The sequence below is a fragment of the Eriocheir sinensis genome, chromosome 5, assembly GCF_024679095.1.
Source record: "Eriocheir sinensis breed Jianghai 21 chromosome 5, ASM2467909v1, whole genome shotgun sequence".
Lineage (NCBI taxonomy): Eukaryota > Metazoa > Arthropoda > Malacostraca > Decapoda > Varunidae > Eriocheir > Eriocheir sinensis.
In genome coordinates, this window is record NC_066513.1 from 15,997,272 (window position 1) to 16,020,916 (window position 23,645).

Genomic DNA, 23,645 nt, shown 5'->3' on the forward strand with positions numbered 1-23,645 from the left:
GAGTTAACCAGTATCTCCATTCTTTCACCCCCTACACTGGTAAACTCTGGAACAGCCTTCCTGCATCTGTATTTCCTCCTGCCTATGACTTGACCTCTTGCAAGAGGAGTGTATCAAGACACCTATTCACCCGAAATTGACTTCTTTTTTGGCTATTCTTTACCCTTATCTGTTATGGGAGCGGTGAGTAGCATTTTTTTTTTTTCACTCTTTTGTTGCCCTTGAGCTGTCTCCTTTTTTGTAAAAAAAATAAAAAAATAAACAAATAAATAAAACTTGGCCATTTTCATTTATATTTACATCCTGGATTGATGCATACGACTCTCTTGTGGTATAAATACGTTCTTCATATGAATGGAAACCACGAGGAAAATATTTCATCAGGTGGGATAAAAAAAGACTACAATACCTGAAGGATTGGACAACAGATAAAGGGAGGAGGGTGAGGTGGCTAACAGACACTATTATAGTTACTGGGAGCGAGTGGTTCAAAACTATTCTCGGTCGGTCCCTGTGGATTTCTGACCGTTTGACCTTATCCGTTATATCCGAAATCCGTTGTGAGTGGGTCCGTTATATCGAGGGTTTACCGTATAAGGGTTTTGTCCGCCCTCGTATGGAGTATGCATCTCATGCGTGGGGGGTTCCACTCACACAGCTCTCTTGGACAGAGTGGAGTCTAAGGCTCTTTGTCTCATCAGCTCCCCTCCTCTTACTGACAGTCTTCTACCTCTTAAATTCCAACGCCATGTTGCATCTCTTTCTATCTTCTATCGATATTTTCACGTTGACTGCTCTTTTGAACTTGCTAACTGCATTCTTCCTCCTCTCCCGCAGCCCTGCTGCACACGATTTTCTACTCTAGCTCATCCCTATACTGTCCAAACCCCTTATGCAAGAGTTAACCAGCATCTCCATTCTTTCAACCTCCTCACTGGTAAAGTCTGGAATGGCCTTCCTTCACCTGTATTTCCTCCTGCTTATGACTTGACCTCTTTCAAGAAAAGTGTATCAAGACACCTCTCCATCCAAAATTGACCTCTCTTTTGGCCACTCTTTACTTTTCGCTTTTTGGGAGCAACAGTTAGCGGGCTTTTTTTTCTACATTTTCTTTTTGTTGCCCTTGAGTTGCTCTCTATGCTGTATTAAAAAAGAAAAAAGAGAAAAAAAAAAATCCAAAGAGTAAGTGGCTTTGAAACAGATAAAAATTACTCACTTTATAAGCTCGGCTCTTATGGCAGGGAACGTGCAGGAGGGGCAGATAGTTATGTCATCAGCCAAGATGTGCTGGCCCTGCAAGTTGAACAAATTTCAGTTACCAACAAGAATGGAACACATTAATAAAATGCAAAATTAATTTTGTTGTACGTTTTACACTACTGAAGAAAAGCTGTTTTCTAAAAGTGAAAGTTACTACTATCAATCAATCAATCAATGGGGGCATAGCCAGCGCCCACCCTACGATGCCAAGCCCGGGGGTCTCTCCGGGCGAGTTTCCATGCAGGCCCCCTTCCCAACCCAAGTACCTCCCAGCAGCATCTATCGACTTGCTCAAGCCATGAACTCTGTGGGCGTCCTCTTGGCCTCCTCCACTCAGGATTGTCTCTTACAGAGACAATCCGATGAGCAGGATCAGCTTCCGGAAAATGTGCCACGTGCCCGTATAGCCAGAGTTGGCATTGACGGACTATGCAGGTAATATATGTCAAATCAGTCTCACGGAGTAGTCACCGGTTTGACACAAAGTCATTCCAGTGATATCCCATGATTCTGCGTAGACACTTATTACCAAAGGCATCAATCCGTCTATCCAAGTCCCCATTTAGTGTCCATGTCTCACAACCATAGAGTAAGACAGGGAGCACAAGGGACTTGAAGATCCGGATCTTTGTCCTTCTGCACAGCTATCGACGACGCCATATACTCGTGTTGAGTGAATCCACAGCACCGTGGGCCAGACCAATCCGTTGTAAGACTTCCTGGCCAAACTCACCGTTGTTATGAACTACGCTACCAAGATACGTGAAACTTTCTGAGATCTCAACGTCCTCGCCACACGCATGAACAGACTGTACTGTGTCATCCAGCAAGCCTCCAAACACCTGTACCTTGGTCTTGGCCCAGGAGACCTGAAGTCCCAAGGGCTTCGCCTCCTCATGCAGTGCCTCGAGAGCCATCACCAAAACCTCCAGCGACTCCGCCAGGATTACTGCATCATCAGCAAAAACAAGGTAAGTGACCCTGATGTTGCCAATGAATGCTCTGCAATGACTCTGGTCCACAACTCTGCCCAGTACCCAGTCCATACAAGTGTTGAAAAGCAATGGGGCAAGGACACAGCCCTGCCTCACTTTCGCATTCACGGTAATGAAGCTGGACAAGCCTCCCCCCAGACTTCACAACACTCTCCGTCCCAGAATACAGGCCAGTCAGCAAACCAATAGTCCTCGCAGGAATCCCACGGAGCTGCAAAAGATCCCAGAGTGCCTCACGATGCACTGAATCAAACGCCTTCTTGAGATCGACGTAGGCTGCATGCATCCCCTGTTGAAACTCACGTCGGCGCTCCACCAGTACGCGAAGCACTAGGATAGTCAGTTGTTGACTTGCCAGGCATGAACCCAGACTGTTTAGGTCTCTGCAGCTTCAGCAGCTGGCTGCGAATTCACATCAGCAATAGGTGGGCAAGCACCTTGCCTGGCACACTGAGCAGTGTAATACAACGGTAGTTGTTGCAGTCCTGGCGGTCCCCTTTCCCTTTCCAGACAGGGACGACCAACCCCATCTTCCAGTCAGGAGGAATGGTACCGGAGTGCCATACGGCAGTCAAGACTGCATGCAACCCGTGGATCATGGCCTCACCTCCAGCTCTGAGCAGCTCCACGCTGATGTTACAGGTGCCAGGTGCCTTCTCACCCCTTAACTTGGCCACAGCCTCTCTGACCTCGCCCAGAGAGGGTAGGCTTTCGTCAATGGGTGGGTCAGCATCTGCCACCTGCAACCCAGCAACTGGAAGCTGCCCACGTGGAGGGTCCGCCATGTACAGCTGCTCAAAGTACTCGGCCCAACGAGCCCCCTGCCCATCCATGTCCGACACAAGGCTGCCATCAGCTGTTCAGATAGCGCTCACGGAGGTCATTTGCATTTAAATGGTCCTCGACCTCCTCGGCGAGACCCCTGACATACCTCTCCTTGTCTTTCCTCAGGAGAGCTCTAGTCCTATGTGACAGAGCCCTATATTGGTCCCAGTTCCCAGCCAGTCTGGCAGTGCGACTCTCCTCAATATTCTCCAGCGTCTCCACTGAGGCAAAGCCACTCCTAGATCTTGGGCGCTCTCCAATGCACTCCTTGGCAGCTTGCAGAGTCTCACGTTTGAAGGTATCCCACAGTTATACAGGGTCCTCCAGGGTGCCGAGCACTTCGGACCAATTTGAGACTGTCACTGCATACTCCTGAGCACATGCCAGGTCCTTCAGCCTCTCAAGATGGAACACAGTAGTGTTGCATCTCGAGATTCTTCTTGACCTGACATGAAGCTTGAGTGTTGCAACAACAAGCCTGTGGTCAGTTGCAAAGAACTCAGCACTCCGGTAAACCCTGCAGTTCTGAAGGATCCTCCAACGAGTACTCACGAGAATGTGGTCGATATCCTTAGCTACCCCTCCGGCATCGCTGTACCAAGTCCAGCGGTACAGCTCTGGTCTCTGGTACCAGGAACCCGCAATTCTCAACCTTCTGGATTTTGCAAAATTCAGGAGGAGAGCGCTGTTCATGTTCCTGGTACCAGATCCATGGGGACCAACACATAGCTCGTAGCCAACCCTGTCAGTGCCAGTAGCAGCATTGAAGTTGCCCAGGACAATGAGTGTGTCCCGGGGAGGGCACTGTTCTAATACGGAGTCAAGTTTGGAGTAGAACATCTCCTTCTCTTCAGTTTCACGTATCTTGGTAGGAGCATATACTGCAACAAGAGACATGAAGCCGTGTGTGCTTCAGCCTCACTCGCATTATATGCTCATCAACCGGAGCAACCTCAACCACAAATGGCAGCAGTTGGCTGGAGATGCCCATAGCTACCCCCCTGACAGGGAAGCCATTGCTCACGCCAGACCAGTAGATCTTGCCACTGCCAGGCCTCCTTGTCTCAGAGAGTGCCACTATGTCCACCCTTAGCCATCTCCATCTGAGCTCATTTGATAGGTAGGGCAGTCGATCACTGTCCGAGAGGCTCTGGACGTTCCAGGAGCCCACACGCAGAGCCCTCCGAATGTTAACCCCGGGCCTGGTTCTGAGGGCAGGCGCAGCCTCTGCACCACCCTGGCCACCCCCAAAACAAAAAGACGGACTAGGGGGCCCTTCCTCCTTCGAGGTGCAGGGGTCCCGTAGGCTTTGCCCTGCACCCGTCACTGACGGCAGGCTCCCCGGATGCACATGCATCGTGGAAGCCCGCCGCACGATCAGGCCCCCTAGCAAGACTGGATCGGGGTCGAGGCTCACGCCCCAAACCCGACCTCTACTTTTTAATTTGTTTTTGGCTGAGGGTAAGTTTTTGTGGGGGAGGGGGGTGCAAACCCTTCCACCAACCAGCCCAGATCAGGGGCTGGCCTGACTGCTCGCCAGAGGGCAGGGACGCAGTACCCCTGGGGGGATTAATCCTCCGGTTACCCCAAGACAGAAGCATGGACAGAAGAGAAAGAGAAAGCGAGGGAAAGACAGCTCGGGGGAGGTTGAGGGCGATGCATTCCTCATTAAGATAGACCTGCCCTAACCCAGCTATTATCCAACCAAAGACAATTAGATTTGAGATTAAGAACACCAATACATGAAAATGGCATTCTTACAAAAAACATTTTAAATACTGAGATAAATGCTCTCAATGTTTTCCTTCTAAAAATTAAGATTTTATTCACAACATAAAATTACAAATTGTATACAATAATAAATCTAAAACATAATAAAACATTAAAAAAGTGACACATAAAAGTTCCTGGAAAGTAAGGCTGTGACTTAAAATGAGCCAAGATTGTTTCCCATTCAGCTGACAAAAGTGCTGGAATTAATTATCATGTATTTTTAGTGTTGAAGAAAGCAGTTGTATAGAGGGAACCATTGCTTGATGTCCTTCCTATTCTTTATATGGCTACATCACAATGGCTACATTATGAATGACACAATACCGTGGCAATGCAGTATGGCAGTGAGTTCTGGCACTGTGCACATTCAAGGCTTGTTTCTTCTACAGGTGATGAGCAAAAAGGACAGGGTGATGTCTTCTCTTCCTCCTCAGTCTTCTGTGGTTTACGTACAATGGCTTCAATTTTCTTCTTGTACCTTTCATCTATCTGGCCACGAGTCTCAGGCCGCATCAGCATGGCAGCAAAGTTGAATGAAGAATTCTTGAGTCCTGATCGCTGACACTCGATGACAGTAGAAGTTAAGATGGGGACCATATCTGAAATGTTACATATCCCAATCATTATTATGATTTTTTTCTAGCTGCTAGTCTTTTCTGGATTGTTACAAATAATCATGACAAGGTATACAACATGTTCTGTGAGATAATAATCTTGCTATGTTTAAATAAACCCTACAGTGTCACTCTGGCTCTTTATCAGTACACATGAGGCACTGTAAGTGGCAGGTGAGCATAAAATGGTGATCATACAATGGTGGAGACAAGCAATCTACACAATTTCACTCTCTTGACTTATTTCAAATGAAACTGCAAATGTTACTCAATTGAGATAGCTAAAGACAATCATTATCATTGTTTCTCTGGAGTCTGTTGATTCAAATCACATTGATCCAAAATCCCAAGTCAACATTTTCAGGAGCAGTAAACTGAAATATGAAAATCCCCAGTCTGAAAATTCTTGAAGGCAAAAAATAATAACTCAAATGACAGCATACAGTGCAATAAAATTTTGGAGTGCAGAAAGATTATGAAAAAAAAAAAAAAAATAAAATAAAAAAAAAATGCAATGACTTTGGGAAAAATCTTAAATTAATTTAAAAAGACTGCCCAAGAAGATAAGTAATTGTTTCTGTTTTGTTCTGGCTGAAAATTTTAAGATTTTACATAAGGATACAAAAGGATACAGGATACTACAAAAGGCCAGTCAGGCCTAGGTATTGGTAACACCTGTGAACTAGTTACTTAACATCTGCTGTCCACCTCCACAAATATAATCTAACCTCCATTCTAAACCTTCAATTGTATTTGTATTTACTACAAAGCTATTTACTTTATTCTATTAATTCACTACATCATCATCATCATCTGCTTAATATCAGATTTCCCCATAATATTTTATGAGGTTAGTCGGTCAATGCTATGTTTTCAACTATTACTGTCCATTGCCCCAGCTTTTCTAATACCCAATTCTGCCAACTGCTCTTTAACAGACTGCATCAATGTTTTCCTTGGCCTATCTGGCACTTCCAACCCAACAGCTTGTTATAGTAGGATATCAATGTATTATTATTATTATTATATTATTATTATTTAATATCACCATGAATTAGGCATACAATTGTCAATGGAAAAAACCCACGACAGATAGATCACGCCACCTTATAGGAATGTCGTCCATCAGTGTTTACCGTCTCAGTTTGTATACAACGCATTTCATAGTGCGTGGAGGTCACCTTGACGTACGTGACCAATTGTAACAATTATTTTCCAACCTGTAACTCGTGACTCCTTCACGAGAGTCCGACTGACACACAACGGCAGTCGCTCTCACTCCGACGCTCCTTGTACATATAGGCTAAGAATATATTCGCCTTAAGGAAGCTGAAGTCTTAATCAACGCCCTTTAAATGCCCCCCGGTACACTGTTACAAGCTTTCCCCAATGTTCCACCATCCTCCCTCCTCTTCACATGCTCAAACCACCTCAATATCTGCATTCTAAGCACTATATTCAGCTCCTTCAATCCACATATTGCTACCTCCTCACTGGATACCCTATATCTCCATGTGACCCTGGCTATTTCCCTTAATATTCTCTGGTCACAGCCAACCAACACATCCTCCAATTTCTTCATTAAAGCCTATGTCTCAGAACTATATACGTACTAGAAATACTGGTCTTATATACATGCTTCAAATACTTTTCCTGTTTTTCAGTGGAATACTCCTATCTATCTGCAGTTCTGTTATCTCTCTCCACTTCCTCCAAGTTGTTCCTCCCCATGTTCTCTCCACTCCACCCTATCTAACATATCACCAATACAGCAAAACTTTTTCACTTCTTCAATTACACCATCATCCACTTCTAGAGTCTCTTCTGGCAGTTCCCCTCCATTGATTTTTCTTACACAAACTGGACAGCAGAGACCTACCATTTTATCAGGTTTCTCAGTCCTGAACATTTTTATGGCACTACTTTTCACATTCCATGCAAGGAATAGAATTTACTCCCACTCCACACTCCACAGGGAAGCCTACCCACTTGTATATTTTGCTCTATTTTCTTGCCTCTTACAAGCATCTTTATTTTGGTCATATTCACCCTCAAATCTATTCTCTCCAAAGCTTTCTCCCAGTCAATAAATTTTCTCAACTCCTTTGTTAAAATTGACTCATCTTCAGTCCCAGGAATTCCATGTTCTGTACTCCTTTGTGGCTTTCTCCACCACTACAATATACAAAAGAGGACTGAGGGCTGAGTCCTGCATTTTTTTTAGGTGCTGTCTATAGAACCAGTAGGCTCTTTTAAGAGTCTCTTGAACGACCCTGGCCCGTTAGTGGCGCAGGCAAATTTCAATTATGGTGACTGCAGTGATACATGACTTGCTTGGCCAATGCTGCCCCCCAGTGCTCCTCTTGACCAAAGTCACTGAAGTTAGGGTTGATAGTGTAGTGCGGCGACGGCCTGATGAACGAGCCTCCCATAACCCACTTAGCCAGTGGGGTACCTCTTTGGCCGACTCGGTAAGGAGTGGCTCTCCCGTCACGCTGGTCGCGGGTTCAATCCCAGCCCAGGTAGCCGGCAAATACACTCTCCTGGTCTTGATTAATTTCTTGTGTGTTGTAGCGATACATGCAGAGGTCGTGTTGGGAAATAGAAAGGAAAATAAGCTCGTCGGGGCATGACAATAGAAGATCTAAGCAAGATGTGGGTAATCTTCTGCCACTCAGCGATGATTGAAAATTGTTAGTGTGTAGCGGTGGGACTCGAACCTAGGTCCCCAGGCTCAAAACGGCTGCACGCTGACCACTTGGGCACTGCCTACCCCACCCCCACACCTACCTCAAAAGTATCTGATGTTCCTCCAGCTACTCTTGACCTTGATCTTGAGCCTTCATACAGTGCTATTATTATCTGTAAAAACATCTCTGCTACCTTCTGTCTTTGTAATGCCCATCTAATTGCTCTTCTCAGAATCCTGTCAAACACCTTTTCCAGACTCACAAAGACATGATACAGACTCTTCTTCGCATCAGTAGTTGACTTATCAGTCGTGAGACCAAACTGGTAGTCATCAATCTTGATGCTTCTCTTAAGCCATTCTTGTTGATTCATCACACTATTTGTAAACCAGTTTTTCCCTTTCTCTTTTGTAACCCCTTCACTCTGGGGGTCTCGTTTATAACTGCAGCACAATATACGGGCTGCCTACTAGTACTAATGGGGTGTCTATGCCCAGGGGCGTGTCACTTCACTTACTCCACGTCACCACTCTCAACAGTTCCGCTACCTTGTCCATCTAAAATTCCTTCTGGCAAAATTGATCGACTTGTCCCAGCCATGAGTTATGAAACTGTCTCCTTGGTCTCCTCCACTGAGGGCTGTCTCATACAAAAACAATCCTATGAGCAGGACTGATATCCAGGAGGTGTGCCACAAGCCCATATAGCCAGAGTTGGTGTTCACAGAACAAGATGGTAACAGGCCTCAATTCAGTTTCATGAAATAAGTCCTTGGTTCGACATGAAGTCATTCCAGCAATACCCCATGATCCTGCAAAGGCACTTGGTACCAAAGGCATCAACATGCCTACGCAAGTCACTATTCAGTGTCCATGTCTCACAGCCATACACTGAGACAGGGAGTATAAATGACTTATCTTTGTCTGCCTGCATAGATGTTGACAATGCCATATACAGTAGAACCTCGTTGCCATAATTTACATCAAGAAAGTGGCATTAGCTGATAACGCATTGTGCACTTTGTGGACCACCCCGCCTCACCCTTTACCCCCGCCCCCACCTGTTAACCCTGGCCCCGTAGAAGACCATCCCCGCTGGGGCCCCCTGCCCAGCCCCACCCGATACCCTGGCCCCAAAGAGGACCATCCCCGCCGCCCCGCCCAGCCCCACCTGTTACACCGAGCCCCATAGAGGAAAACCTCCGCCGCCGCCCAGCTCCGCCCACCATTACCCCCGGCCCCATAGAGGACCATCCCCGCCAGGGTTAACCCTTTCATTGCTAAATGCTTGCAGCGGGTGTTAGGCGTATTTGCTGGTGGCGCTAAACGCTCGCTGCGAGCTCCAGCCGCACTCAAATCTCCCGCATATGAGTGTTCCAACACTAATTCTCACAACACAGGATTGCCAATTGAGTGGGTTCTTCACTAAATTTGGTGGAAAATCATGTCAGCCCAGCGCGGAAAACCTACGGACGAGCAACTGGTGGATGTTAATTGTTGACCAATATAGCGACATTTTTGCACATGACTGATATTTTGACCAAATAGTTGTAAATTTTGCAGTTGGCAATACTGCCCTGCCAGCACCCCTTGATCAAGAGATCTACTCAGTAGTTGCCTTACGGCTGACCATCATGCACGTAAAATGTATGTCTTCACAGGCAACACCCCCTGAACGTGCCTGTACTTTTGCAGGAGAGGCTTACATTACCGAATCGTATAGATCTTGGCCTCCTCTTTCCAATGGTGTTTTTGTTTTTTAGCTGTGATGAATAGTTTTTGAGATACAGCAGTTAAAAGAGCGAGCACTAGCGTCACTTGCTGGTGGTGCTAAAAGCTCGCTGCGAGCACCAGTCACACTCACAGCACAAAACACCCCCTGAACGTGCCTGTACGTTCACAGGAGAGGCTTACATAACCGAATCTTATAGATCTTGGCCTCCTCTTTCCAATGGTGTTTTTGTTTTGTAACTGTGATGAATCATTTTTGAGATATAGTGGTTAAAAGAGATCCCCTTCCCCCGCTGGGGTGCCCGAGTGTGCCTGAGGGCATAGTCTCATTGCGAACGCTTAGCAATGAAAGGGTTAAGAGAGGACACGGTTAGTCCGTTTCCGAGTGAAAAGTAGCCCGCCCCGCACATGACGTCAGCATGACATACGTATATTGTTAGCCAGTGGCCGGGGTCAGGAGGCAGATTGGCAGAAGTCAGGTCAATCCATACGTGACCTTACCAGCGCTAGGAGCCAGGCAGCCCAAGTCACTCCGCGCATCCTGCTTACTCCGTGCTCCAATGACTTGTTGTTCAGTGTGTGTGTGTGTGTGTGTGTGTGTGTGTGTGTGTGTGTGTGTGTGTGTGTGTGTGACTATCTTGCCCCTTTACCCCTCTCCGGTTAACAATGTACGTCACAGGTGTGTGCAGAAGCATTTCGGCGGTCTAACCCGCTCTGCCTTCTCTTAACCCCTTCACTACGGCCGGCCCAAACAGCAACCCGCGCTGTATACTGGATCGCCACGTGCGCCAAATTTCAAATGTCACTATTGAATATAACAAGTTTTCAGCCATAAATTCAACATAATCATCATGTATTATATATGAAAACATGCAGAATTAAATGGTGCACATAAAGAAACATAAATTAATTGATAATTTTGAGATGTAAGCCTAAATGTAGAGATAAAATAACTTGTATATTGGCTAAAGCGAGCCAGGACGCAGTGTGCATGTCCTCGGATATGGTATGGGGCACGCAAGGACGCAGTATATGCGTCCTCGTGTTGAAGGGGTTAACTCTGATCCCCGCCACCCCGCCCCGCCCCAACTGTTACCCCCGGCCTTGTAGAGAACCACCCCCGTCGCCCCACCCAGTCCCACCCGTTACCCCCTGCCCAGTAGAGGACCACCCCTGTCACCCCGCCCCGCCCCAACCGTTACCCCCGGTCTTGTAGAGGACTATCCCCATCGCCTCACCCAGCCCCACCTGTTACCCCTGGCCCCGTAGTGAGCCACCCCCGCCGCTGACAAGCCCCCGCCCGTTACCCCTGCCCTGTAGAGGATCACACCCGCTGCCCCGCCCAGCCAAACCCATCACCCCTGGCTCCATAGTGGACTACCCCTGCGGCCGCCCTGCCATGGCTTGCGCAGGACCCCCAATTCTTGGCAAGAATTTGGGGGAATTCTTTAAAATCTGATGCACCAGAACAAGAAACGCAAAAATTTCGCAAGATTTTGGGTTAATTCTTGCTCGGTTTAGGACTCGAGGGTAATTCTTGACTGCCAAATGACAGCTCTAGTCTCAGTCCGCATTGTTAACTCATAGAAAAAGTAACTGTGCGCTCATGTCATGTTTTCAGCACTACAGTGAGAGTTCTTTGTTCTTTAACAATGTCCCCCAGAGAGATAGTGTAAAGAGATGGTGCTGCAAATAAGAAAACAGGAATGGTGGACACTATGCTCACAAAAGGAACGGGGTCAAGCCTCGGCATCTTGTATGCCCTCCTGGACATGATTGACTCCTATTAACCCTCCATCTCGGACAATACCTCGAGTTAGCTTCACGTTGGTAGTTGAACGTGGTTCCAGTGCCTCGATTATAGGGAAACTACAGCTGCTAAACCCCGAGGTGAAGCCTACCCCTCGAGCGTAGTTAGCGGTTGCAGGAATCTCCGTAACAACCGTAAGACATTGATTTGTGTTTCATATTACTTGTCATTGCTATTTGTTAGTAAAATAACTTTAATTCTGTAAAAAATAACGTAAAATGATTTTTATGTAAATATTTTTTGACATATGGGACGCATTAATGGAATTTACATTGATTTCAATGGGGAAATACATTTTGGTTTGAGAGTGTTTTGGTATGCGAGCAATATTCTGGAACGAATTAAACTTGTAAACCGAGGTTTGACTGTACCTAGCTTTATTTTAATTCCTTGCTTTCTCCTTATGGTTCTCAAATCCAATATCTTCACATTCTTCGTTAATATCTATTTGCAGCACTTAATGGTCACTTTTTCCTAGTGGACTCTCATGTTGCACTTCACTTAACAGGTCTATTCCTTTAGTCAAAATTAAGTCCAATCTTGCTGGTTCATCCTCTCCTCTAAATCTCGTCTCTTCCTTAACCCACCGTGTCATGAGGTTTTCTATGGCCAATTTTAATACTTTAGTTCCCCATGTATTTTCTTCACCTTCCACTTCAAACTTTTCCCATTTGACATTTTTACAGTTGAAATCTCCTGTTAGAATTACATTTTTGCAATTTATAATAATATCCTCTAATGCTTTATTTGTACCGTCTAACAGGTTATTTTTAATTTCATTTGTAAAGCTTGCTGTGTGTGGGGGCACATATGTCAACATTACTGTCAGTTTTTCACTGCATTTTAATGCTAGTAGAACACTTAAAACTTCTGTATTTTCTGGTCCTGTTCTCACTTTTATCACTTTTAAGTCTGTTTTGACCAATATCATCACCCCTCCACCACTCTTCCCTATTCTGTCTTTTCTATATATATTGTAATTGCAATCCTCTATTCCCACCATTTCTGTACCTTTTGCTAGTTTTGTTTCAGTGATGCACATTACATCAGGTTGAACTTTGTTCAGCTAGTCTTTTAATTCTAGCTTATTTTATGTAAGTCCATTGATGTTAGTGTGCGTTAACCTAAGCTTTTTTGTTTCCTTCTCTTCTCTATTGTTGTTGCTTTTTACTTGTTCTTCTCTTTCCTCTTCCTGGTCAACCACAAAAAAATTCTAATTTTTCTGACTCCATTCTTCCTTCATTTCTGTGCTTTGCTTCGTTTACAATTTCCCTCATGTTAACTCTTTCCTCCATGCTCATATTTTTCCTTATATATGTTTCTTTATATTGTTTTACATCTTCTAGTATTCCACTCTGACTAAGTTCATCTCAGCTGCCATTTGTGACCTTAACTTCAGCTTGATTGGTCTATTTTTCCCTTCCTCATATTTTCCGAGTCTTGTCTTCTCGTCCACTTCCTGTCAGCCTTTCAGCAATTTTATAGCTTGTCAGTATTTCTTTCACTTTGTTGATTTCGTATCTCTCTCTCTCTCTCTCTCTCTCTCTCTCTCTCTCTCTCTCTCTCTCTCTCTCTCTCTCTCTCTCTCTCTCTCTCTCTCTCTCTCTCTCTCTCTCTCTCTCTCTCTCTCTCTCTGTCTCTCTGCCTTCAATGGTATTTCCTCTTCTCCAACACCCACGATAATCACACTCTTCTTCTTTTCTGCCAATTCTTGAAACAAGGCTTCCTTATTTCTCATAACCTGGACAACCTCACACTCCATCTCCACTTTTCTTTATCTTTTTTGTTGTTCCAGGATTTCTTTGCAATTTCCTTTCTCCTTTTCATTTTCTTTTTTTCCATGCATTTATTTTCTACATCAACTAATTTCTCAATCTTATTTTCCACATCTACTTCACCGTCACTACTTACCCTTACCCTTTTTGATATTTCCTCCTTCACCACTGCCTTTATCTTGTCTTCAATGTTATCATCACTGGCACTTCCCCTTTTCAGTTTTTCGTTTTCCTCCCTTAGCTTTCTGACTTCTTCCCCCCTGGCCACTAGTAGTTCCTTCTTCAGATCATCCACGATGTCAACATATTTCCTCAGATCCTCCCTCAGACCCCCATCTTCTTTCTTTGAGTCTTCTATTTCTGTCTTCAGTTGTCTGATCCTAGTCCACATTCCCGGGGCTGGCATTTGGGCCAGCGAGAAGCCGGAAATGCCATCAGCCTTGTAAACAATGTTCTCCCCACCTGATGCCATTTTGCCGGGGTGGGTTCGGCTGCGGCAATGTTTTCACTTAACATATCTCCCACCATATAAGATGCACTTTTTTTCAAAACGGAAGATTTGAAAAATCACCCTGCCTTTTATACCCCGATGGGTAGGTTTAGGTAGGTCTAGGGGTTATTGTTACTGGTACGAAACCAACACCCAAAACACCTCCATTTGACTACCGCCCTATAGCTTTACTTTTCTGCCTATCTAAAGCTTTTGAATCAATCCTTAACCAGAACATTCAAAAGCACCTATCCACTTCTGACCTTTTATCTGATCGCCAGTATGGGTTCCGCAAGGGGCGTTCTATTGGCGATCTTCTTGCTTTCTTAACTGATTCTTGGTCATCCTCTCTTAGCCATTTCAGTGAAACTTTCTCAGTTGCGCTAGACATATCGAAAGCTTTCGATAGAGTTTGGCACAAGTCTTTGCTTTCTAAACTACCCTCATACGGATTTTATCCCTCTTTCTGTTCCTTTATCTCCAGTTTCCTTTCCGGCCGTTCTATCCCTGCTGTGATAGACGGTCACTGGTCTTCCCCTAAACCTATCAACAGTGATGCTCCACAGGGCTGTGTCCTATCAACCACTCTTGTCCTGTTTTTCATCAATGATCTTCTTTCCATAACAAACTATCCAATCCACTCATACGCTGACGACTCTACTGTGCACTATTCAACTTCTTTCAACAGAAGACCCTCTCAACAGGAATTAAAAGACTCCAGACTGGAGGCTGCTGAACGCTTAACCTCAGACCTTGTTATAATTTCCGACTGGAGTAAAAGGAACCTTGTGTCCTTCAATGCCTCAAAAACCCAGTTTCTCCACCTATCAACTCGACACAAACTTCTAAACACCTATCTCCTATTCTTCGACAACACCCAGCTGTCACCTTCTTCAACACTAAATATCCTCGGTCTATCCTTAGCTCAAAATCTCAACTGGAAACTTCACATCTCCTCTCTTACTAAATCAGCTTCCTCGAGGTTGGGCATTCTGTATTGTCTCCACCAGTTCTTCTCCCCCGCACAGATGCTTTCCATATACAGGGGCCTTGTCCGCCCTTGTATGGAGTATGCATCTCATGTGTGGGGGGGCTCCACTCACACAGCTCTTCTGGACAGAGTGGAGTCTAAGGCTCTTCGTTTCATCAGCTCTCCTCCTCTTACTGACAGCCTCTTAAATTCTGCCGCCATGTTGCTTCTCCTATCTTCTATCGATATTTTCATGCTGACTGCTCTTCTGAACTTGCTAACTGCATGCCTGCCCCCCTCCCGCAGCCCCGCTGCACACGACTTTCTACTCATGCTCATCCCTATACTGTCCAAACCCCTTATGCAAGAGTTAACCAGCATCTCCATTCTTTCATCCCCTTCACTGGTAAACTCTGGAACAGTCTTCCTTCATCTGTATTTCTTCCTGCCTGTGACTTGACTTCTTTCAAGAAGAATCAGGACACCTCTCCACCCGAAATTGACCTCTCTTTTGGCTACTCTTTACTTTTGTGTGAGCAGCGAGTAACGGGCTTATTTTTTGTGTACTCTTTTTGTTGCCCTTGAGCTGCATCCTTTGATGTAAAAACAAAACAAAAAAACATACAGGTCACAAGAAGAAGACGAGCCACACATGGAAGCCGAAGCACGGCGTAAACACGAAACACAAAATACAACACTGCCGTGGCGCGCCAGTCACTAGTGTGCCGGGTACCTCTGCAGTGATGGTTAAAGCAGTTATTACACGCGGAAACAATTTTGGCGGAGCAGGGTGTTGCCTAACATGATTCTGCTCAGCGACAATGGGGCAGACTTGGGCGGATTAAGCTGGAGGTATTTATGCTGTGCAGCGGCCTGGTCAGCTGACAATTTCTGTGATACATGTTTGAAAGAACGGATATCCGTGGATGACTAAAGTGTTTATTGTAAACGCATTTCTGTTTCTCATTGTAGAAAATAACTACATATATAAAAACATAATATGATTGACAGAAATTAATCAACATCTATTTCTACTTGAAAGTAGGTATACAGTCCCTGAAAGTCAAGATCAAAACCAAGATTGCCATTCGAACGTACCATCCCCGTGTGATTAGTTCTTTCAGCAGCACAGCGAAAGTTACTGCTTGCACACTACGCAGTGAGTGAGTCTACCAACCAACCCTTTTGTTTACCATTTCATAGTCATAGCTGCTCAGGGTAAGAGTACTATAATTCTTCAACCAACAGTGGAACACTTTGAACACAGAGAAGGGCACAAAGCATCATACGGTATCATAATTGTTAGTAAGGTGGCCAAATGAAATACTGAATATACATCAAGTTTATGGAAAATTTGGAGTTTTTAAAAAATTCTTAATATATCTTGCCAAATTATAGGTGTCTTATACTCCAGTGCGTCTTATATGGCGGGAAAACAGTACATCAGCAACTTTTCTTCTATTTCTTTCTGTTCACTTATCCTTTTGGGAAACAGGACCAACCCAACTGCACTACCACCAAGCCTGATGTGGTGGTGAGACAAGCCTGATGGGCGAGCCTCCTATAACTCAGCGAGCGGGGTATCTTTTTGGCCGACTGTTAAGTAGTGGCTCTCCTGTCTCGCTGGTCATGGGTTTGATCCCCAGCGCCGGCAAAACCTTTCTTTGTCTGGATGAATTTCTCCTGTGTTTCATTACACGCAGAGGTCATGTGGGAGCATAGTAAAGAGAAAATTCAGGGCGTTATACTGACCCCACATATATAGGTAAATGCATTGAATTTTGTGGTCAATAGGCGGAGTGGATCGGTGATGTTTGCGTTCCGACAGCTGGGCTCGGTGTGTGTATTTACCTATTTGTAGTCTACAGGGCCCGAGCTAAGCTCTAATAGTCCCGTCTCCATATCTACATTCATCCAGCCTTTCCTTCATTTGATGGACACTGCTCACCTCCACTACCTCCTCCTGCAAGCTGTTCCATGTGTCAGCACTTCTATGTGGAAAACTATACTTTTTCAAGTCACTCGAACAGGTTCCTTTATTAAATTTCTTTCCATGTCCTCTCAGCCCCTGCGTTCTCACAGTAGATCATCTCTATTCACCTAATCAAACATATTTACCAACTTATACAGTGTGATCAGATCTCCTCTCTCCCTTCTTTGTTCCAGTGTCGTCAAGTCCATCTCCTTCAATCTGTCTTCATATGTTATATTCGAGAGTTCTGGGACCATTTTAGTTGCAATTCTCTGTATCCTTTCCAACTTTCTGATATCCTTCTTTTTGTGAGGCGACCACACAACTGCAGCATATTCTAGTTTTGGTCTTATCAGTGTTGTTATTATTTTCCTCATCATTTCCTTGTCTATCTATAATGGAGTGATACCCTTATATTTTGCATCATCCTGTAGGTTTCTCCAAATAACTTATTTATATGCTTTTCTGGGGATAGTGTCTTGCATCGGTACTCCCAAATCTTTTTTTTCATGGACCACCTTTAAATTTTCTTCTCCCATCCTGTATGTTTTCCTCTGTCTTTTTTTACTTTTCCCCATTTCCTTAACATGGCAGCTGTTTGCATTAAATATTATCTCCCATAACTGGCTCCATCTATACACTCTATCCAGGTCTTTTTGCAGTTCTTCAGTCTTCCTCCATTTTCACTTTTCTTATTAACTTTGCATCGTCTGCAAAAAGACTCACATAACTTTTTATACGCATCGGCATATCATTTATATATATTATGAACATTATTGGTGCCAGAACTGAGCCTTGGGGAACTCCACTCTCTACTCTCCTCCAATTTGATTTCTCTTCTCTAATCACTGTTCTCATTTCTCTTCCTGTTAAGTAATCCTTCATCCACTCTATGACCTTTCCGCTCATTCCTCCCCATTTCTGTAATTTTCAGAGTAACCTTCTGTGCAGATCGTTGTCAATAGCTTTTTTCAGATCTAGATATACACAATCAGCCCCTCCTTCTCTTTCTTGCACCACGTCCATTGCTCTTGAGTAGAAACATAGTAAGTTGGTGACACACGATTTCCCTTTTCTAAATCCAAACTGTCCTTCATTTATCACGTTTTCCTTTTCTAAATGTTCAACCTATTGTTTTTTTAATATACTTTCACAAATCTTACACATTTCACTTGTTAAAGAGACTGGCCTATAATTTAATGGTTCAATTTTATCTCCACTTTTATAAATTGGTACAATGTTTGCTCTCTTCCACTCTAAGGCCACTTTTCCTGTATTTATAGAACATGTTATTATGTCATAAAGTGGCTCCAATAATTAATTTCTACACTCTTTTAGCACTTGACCTGAGATTTCATCCAGTCCCATAGCTTTCCTTCCATCTGAAGATTCCATCAGCTGCAACAGTTCCCCTTTCTCAACCTTTACCTAATTTATCTTCTCTTCATTACAATTTTTGAGCCCCCTTGGCCCCATCACGGCCTTCCAAGCCCTCCAGTGCATGCAAACCATCCTGCAGAAGTCGGGGCAGCTCGACAGGATCTAACTCCCACCCTGGTAACAGAACGGCAAACACAAAACAACACCTGATACCAACCACCACAGACGGGGCTGTAGAGGCTGTGGCCCCACAGCCTAACTAGCCCCACAAAACACCCAAGAAGAAGAAACGGTGTCGCGCTGTGCCAGACTGGTGCTTTCAAATTCAGCATAGCCTAAGTGCACAGCACAGCAAGTTTGATGTGCTTCTTAACACGGTGTCTCGTGTGCTGTGTTGTGTGTCGTGTGTTGTATAGTGTCCTGTAGTGTTTCGGATTCGAGTCCAGTGTTGCCAACTCAAAATTTACAAATCCGCTAGGATGGCATGAAAAATCCGCCAGATTATAGGTGAAACCATAAAAACTTGCCGCTAGATTGGAGTTAAAAATCCGCCAGTTACTCCTGTCAATTTTAAGATTTTTCCCGCTAGATTTCAAACAAAACCTCTAGATTTAGCGGGAAAACCGCTAATTTGGCAACACTGTTCGAGTCGAAGCAAGGGGTTCACAAACTGGCAACGCTAAGTGATGAGCGTTGAAGTGGAGGGGACTGGACATGGACACTTGCTGCCTAATCACTGCGAGTGTGTGTGAGGCTGTCGATATGAAACAGTGGGCGAAACTGTCATTGTATATGCGAAGCATGTCTTTCGTGAACCGAAAATTGTCCTATATTTTTCACTTTCGTATATCCGAATTTTCGTACATCGAGCTTTCGTATATCGGGGATTTCCTGTATTATTCATTTAGGTAAAGATATGTATACTTTATGTCCACATCTCATCCACCTTCCCTCTCTGAACGCCATCAGGTTTTGGGGCTCGTAGGGGTTAAGGTACGTAGATACTAGGTTTGTCATCTTTATTACCCAACCTAACCCAGCTAATCTTACCTATTAGACCGGGAGGTCTAATAGGAAAGGTAACAAATTCTAACCCACATAGCAATGGTCCTTGTGTCTGCCCATGCATGAAAATTTAAGTCTGCCAGTCCTGCAGTGGTGGACAAGGTCATGAGGTCATGTCAAATTTGTATCCCCATAGCATTTATTAAGACCCTGACTTTGGTCCTGATCTGAACATCACGGTAGAGATGGCAGAATGGTCGCAAATTACTTCAATGGACAAGACAAACAACTTACATTCTGACAAAATTTGGCTAATGTTAACGGTTTGTCTGTAAAAATGGTCAAAGTTGTCTAATTGCCATAATTTTTTTTTTTTTTTTTTTTTTTTTTTTTACGTTGATTGCCTATTGCGCCGGTAGGCATCTTCCCGGTGGGGCCTGATGGTCGGCCCAAGGCTTCTTCCAGGTGGGGCCTGATGGTCGGCCCAGCCCGTTCTGGCGCAGGCAAGTGTTTATAGTGGCGCCATCTTGCATTGGTGCAAAATGATGCCATTTGCACCACATTTCTGAACTATGACCATTTTTACAGACCAAACCGTTAACAATAGCCAAATTTTGTCGGAATGTAAGTTGTTTGTCATGTCCATTGGAGTCATTTGTGACCATCCTGCCATCTCTACCGTGATGTTCAGATCAGGACCAAAGTCAGGGTCTTAATAAATGCTATGGGGCTATAACTTTGACATGACCTCATGACCTTGTCCACCACTGCAGGCCTGGCAGACTTCAATTTTCATGCATGGGCAGACACAAGGACCATTGCTATGTGGGTTAGAATTTGTTACCTTTCCAGCTAGGTTGACCCCCCCTGGCTCCCAGTCTATATAAAGGTTACGTAATTAACATACAGCACTGCAAAGCTGACTTCATGTACTACAACTTAAGTTTTGTCACTATACATGATGTGGATGTGGACCTAAAGTAAATAAATTATAGGTAAATATTTACTTTACATACACTGCAATATATGAACATCAGTATTTTTTTCGGTGAATTTTGATGTGCTTTTAACTGATGTGACATTCTTTCCTGTAATAAATCACATTTTTTAACTGCACAACCCCCTTCGCCCTCCCAGCTCCAGCAATACCACTAAAATCAGTTATTTGAAACAAAAAAATACACCCAACAAGAAACACAATCAGAACTCACCAGGCCACCTGCCTACAGGGCTGGTATAGTATTTTTTAATCTTATATAATGGGGGTTTGCAATGGAAAGTATATATAAAATCGTATAACTACTGGTAAATCTTAAGAATAGCGGCTCCTAGTGGGTGTGCTTTTAGGGCACGGTGTGGTGGTGATTACAACATTTCTAACATGTACGACGGGGTCTTGACAAGCAGACAGGCGTGTTTATGTCACAAGGTGTGTATTTTCCGTGCGGGCTCTTCCCTTTCTTCACCCTGGAGCTCGCAGTCTCATCACCCATCGACTTATAAGAAATCGTGAGGCCAGTATGGAAAAATACACCCCTTGTGACATAAACACGCCTGTCTGCTTGTCAAAACCCTGTCGTACGTGCTACAAATGTTGCAATTATCACCACAAAGGCCCAGCACCTCGATAGCTAGCACTAGTCTAGTAGTACTATGATTGCTAGTAGTGACACTAACACCTTTCAGGAAGCGGAAAGTACAGAAGGTGCCACTGTTGCCTACTGTTGACAATTCAGAGGAAGATAAAGATTATGAGGAATATGCTAGTATTTTCGGTGGTATCGGTGATTCTTCCAAATCTGAAGCAGAACCTGATAACTTTATTTTTATAATTTTAATTTTAGTATCAGCAGTCCCTAAGCTGATTGGCAGGGCATCTGGCCAGGCTCCACTGTGAGGCTCAACTGCTGCAACCAGGCAGTTGCAATGGACCAGTGGACCAGTGCAATGGACCATCTGTTGATGCTACCTAGATAATACATCTAGGTAGCATCGACAGATGAGGGTGTGTGTGTCCAACTTAGCCTTGAATCCCTGTATACTTCTTTCATTTACTATCTCCTCATCCAAACTGTTTCATACATCAGTTTTTCTATATGGGAAACTACTTTTTGACATCTCTTCTACAATCACTCATCTTCAGTCTCCTTCCATGTCATCTAGTATCTCATGTAACCCATACCATCAAGTTATCAAGTCCCCCCTTTCTCTCCTTTTTCCAACGCTGGTAGATGCAACTTTGCCAATCTTTCATCATATGACAAGTCCCTGATACTTGGAACAATCTTTGTTGCCACTCTATGAACTCTCCAACTTCCTTATATCCTTTTTCTTGTAGGGCGACCACACTACAGCTGCATACTCCAGTCTAGGTCTAATCAGTGATATAATCATCTTTCTGATCATCTCTTCAACCATATATGCAAAAGCCAGCCTTATTCTTCTCAACAAGTTATATGTTTCCCTGTAATTTTGCTAATATGTCTTCGGGGTAAAATTTCCAGTCACTGTAACACCCAAATCTTTTACCTCTTCTGATCTACTCAACCTCTCATCATTCAACACATAATTTCCTTTTACTCTCCTCACACTCTTTCCAAACTCCATTACTTTACATTTCTATAGATTAAACTCTAACCCCACTCCAATATCTTGTTCAGATCCTCCTGCATCACTCCACAATCTTCCTCACTCAGCTTTTTTTTAACAACTTGGCATCAACTGCAAAAAAGGCTCATGTAGCTATTCACACTCTGTCATATTATTTATATAGATTGCAAACATGATTGGTGCCAGTACTGAGCCTTGGGGCACTCCACTTTCGACCTTCCTCCACGATGACTCCCAATCTTTTACCACTGTTCTCATCTCTCTATCAATCAAGATATTTTCCATCCATCTCAGCAAACCACCCCTCAGACCACAGCAACCTCCTATGCGGCACTTTGTCCAAGGCTTTGGGGGGGATTATTATTTTCTTTTATATTCTTACGTATCTCAGGTCTGTATTAAAATGTCGCTATTATTTCATGTTTACAAAGTTGCTAGTATTTATTTTTGAAAGGAAGAGATTATTTTACCACAAAGTATATGCATTAGGTTTTTATTAAAATTTTACTATAATTTAATGTTTACAGTGAGTGTCTAGTGTTTATTTTTACCGAGTAGTTTGGGGTACAAAATAAAACTGATTTGTGACAGCTGTCATCCCGCACTGACGCTCCTGCTGTTAACTGACCTGGGAGTGACCTACCGGCTGCTATGTATCACCCTGGCCTCCATTTTACTCAAACTATAAGTATCGCGCGTAGAACAATATCCGTTTGTTTTCTGACACGTGCTTGTCACAGCTTCTGTGACCGGAAATCACAACGCGCACATGACATGCCCGTGTCACTGTTGGACTCGGTATTGGGATAGTAATCGGTCCTTTTGTCAACCTACATGCAGGTTAAATACTCAGCTAACACTTACCGAGGTGAAGTAGAATGATATTTTTAGTGAGTGAGTGATTGAGTGTCGGTCCATCCATGATGGCGGGCGGCCCGAGGAAGACTGGCAGACATCTTGCCTACATGGCACTGGCTGCGCGATACACCGCGTAGTAATACATCGTGAATGTAATCGTTTAAAATTATAAAATACAAATACCTGCACCATTATTTGCTTTAATATTGAGAAGAAAATAACGTAGGAACATTTCATGTCTGAAATCGTAATGATCCATGCACGTTCTTAATATTACTGACTTAGGAACTAGTTTCTATGGTGTAGTGTCTCTAGTGTAAGGCAGCTATGAGGCTCAGTCTGGCCAGAAGCCCTCGTGTCAAACAACAACACTGGACTTAGAAATTTTCAAGGCACCCCCACATAATCAAGCCATTTACGCAGTAAATTGGTACGACCAGTAACTAAAACCTTCACAAATGTGAAGCAAAAGTATCCTATGTATCAGTATGCTATTTTTTGGTATATTAGAAGCAGTTGTTAGCTAGATTAACTATATATATATATATATATATATATATATATATATATATATATATATATATATATATATCTATATTACTGCAGATATACAGGGGCAATGCGGGCAAGGAAATAAGATTCGGTATTGGCCCGATATCGGCAAACGAAGCAAAATATATTCTAGCACGGCAGTGGTCCGATATCGGCAGCGCCGGGTATATCGGCATGATTATGGCTGCCAGCTTCGCCCCGGTGCTGGACCATCATTGAGCCGAAACTTACCGCGGTGCAAACGGATAACGGACCTAGATCGGGCCTGTACCGGTTGCCAGATTTTACATAGTCAGTCCGATATAGTAAAAATCAGAATGCCGATACTGGCCAACA

General features: G+C 44.0%; 1 protein-coding gene across 2 annotated transcripts in view; it reads right to left on the reverse strand.

The window, feature by feature from the left end:
- The window catches only part of LOC126984659 (WD repeat-containing protein 19-like), a gene marked incomplete at its 5' end in the record, with an annotated part of 77,723 nt that overhangs the window by 10,532 nt on the left and 43,546 nt on the right, over positions 1-23,645 (reverse strand). For both annotated transcript variants that reach the window (XM_050838528.1, XM_050838519.1), the window contains 2 exon segments: positions 1,217-1,293; positions 5,178-5,452. In XM_050838528.1, coding sequence (XP_050694485.1) covers positions 1,217-1,293; positions 5,178-5,452 — 352 coding nt within the window.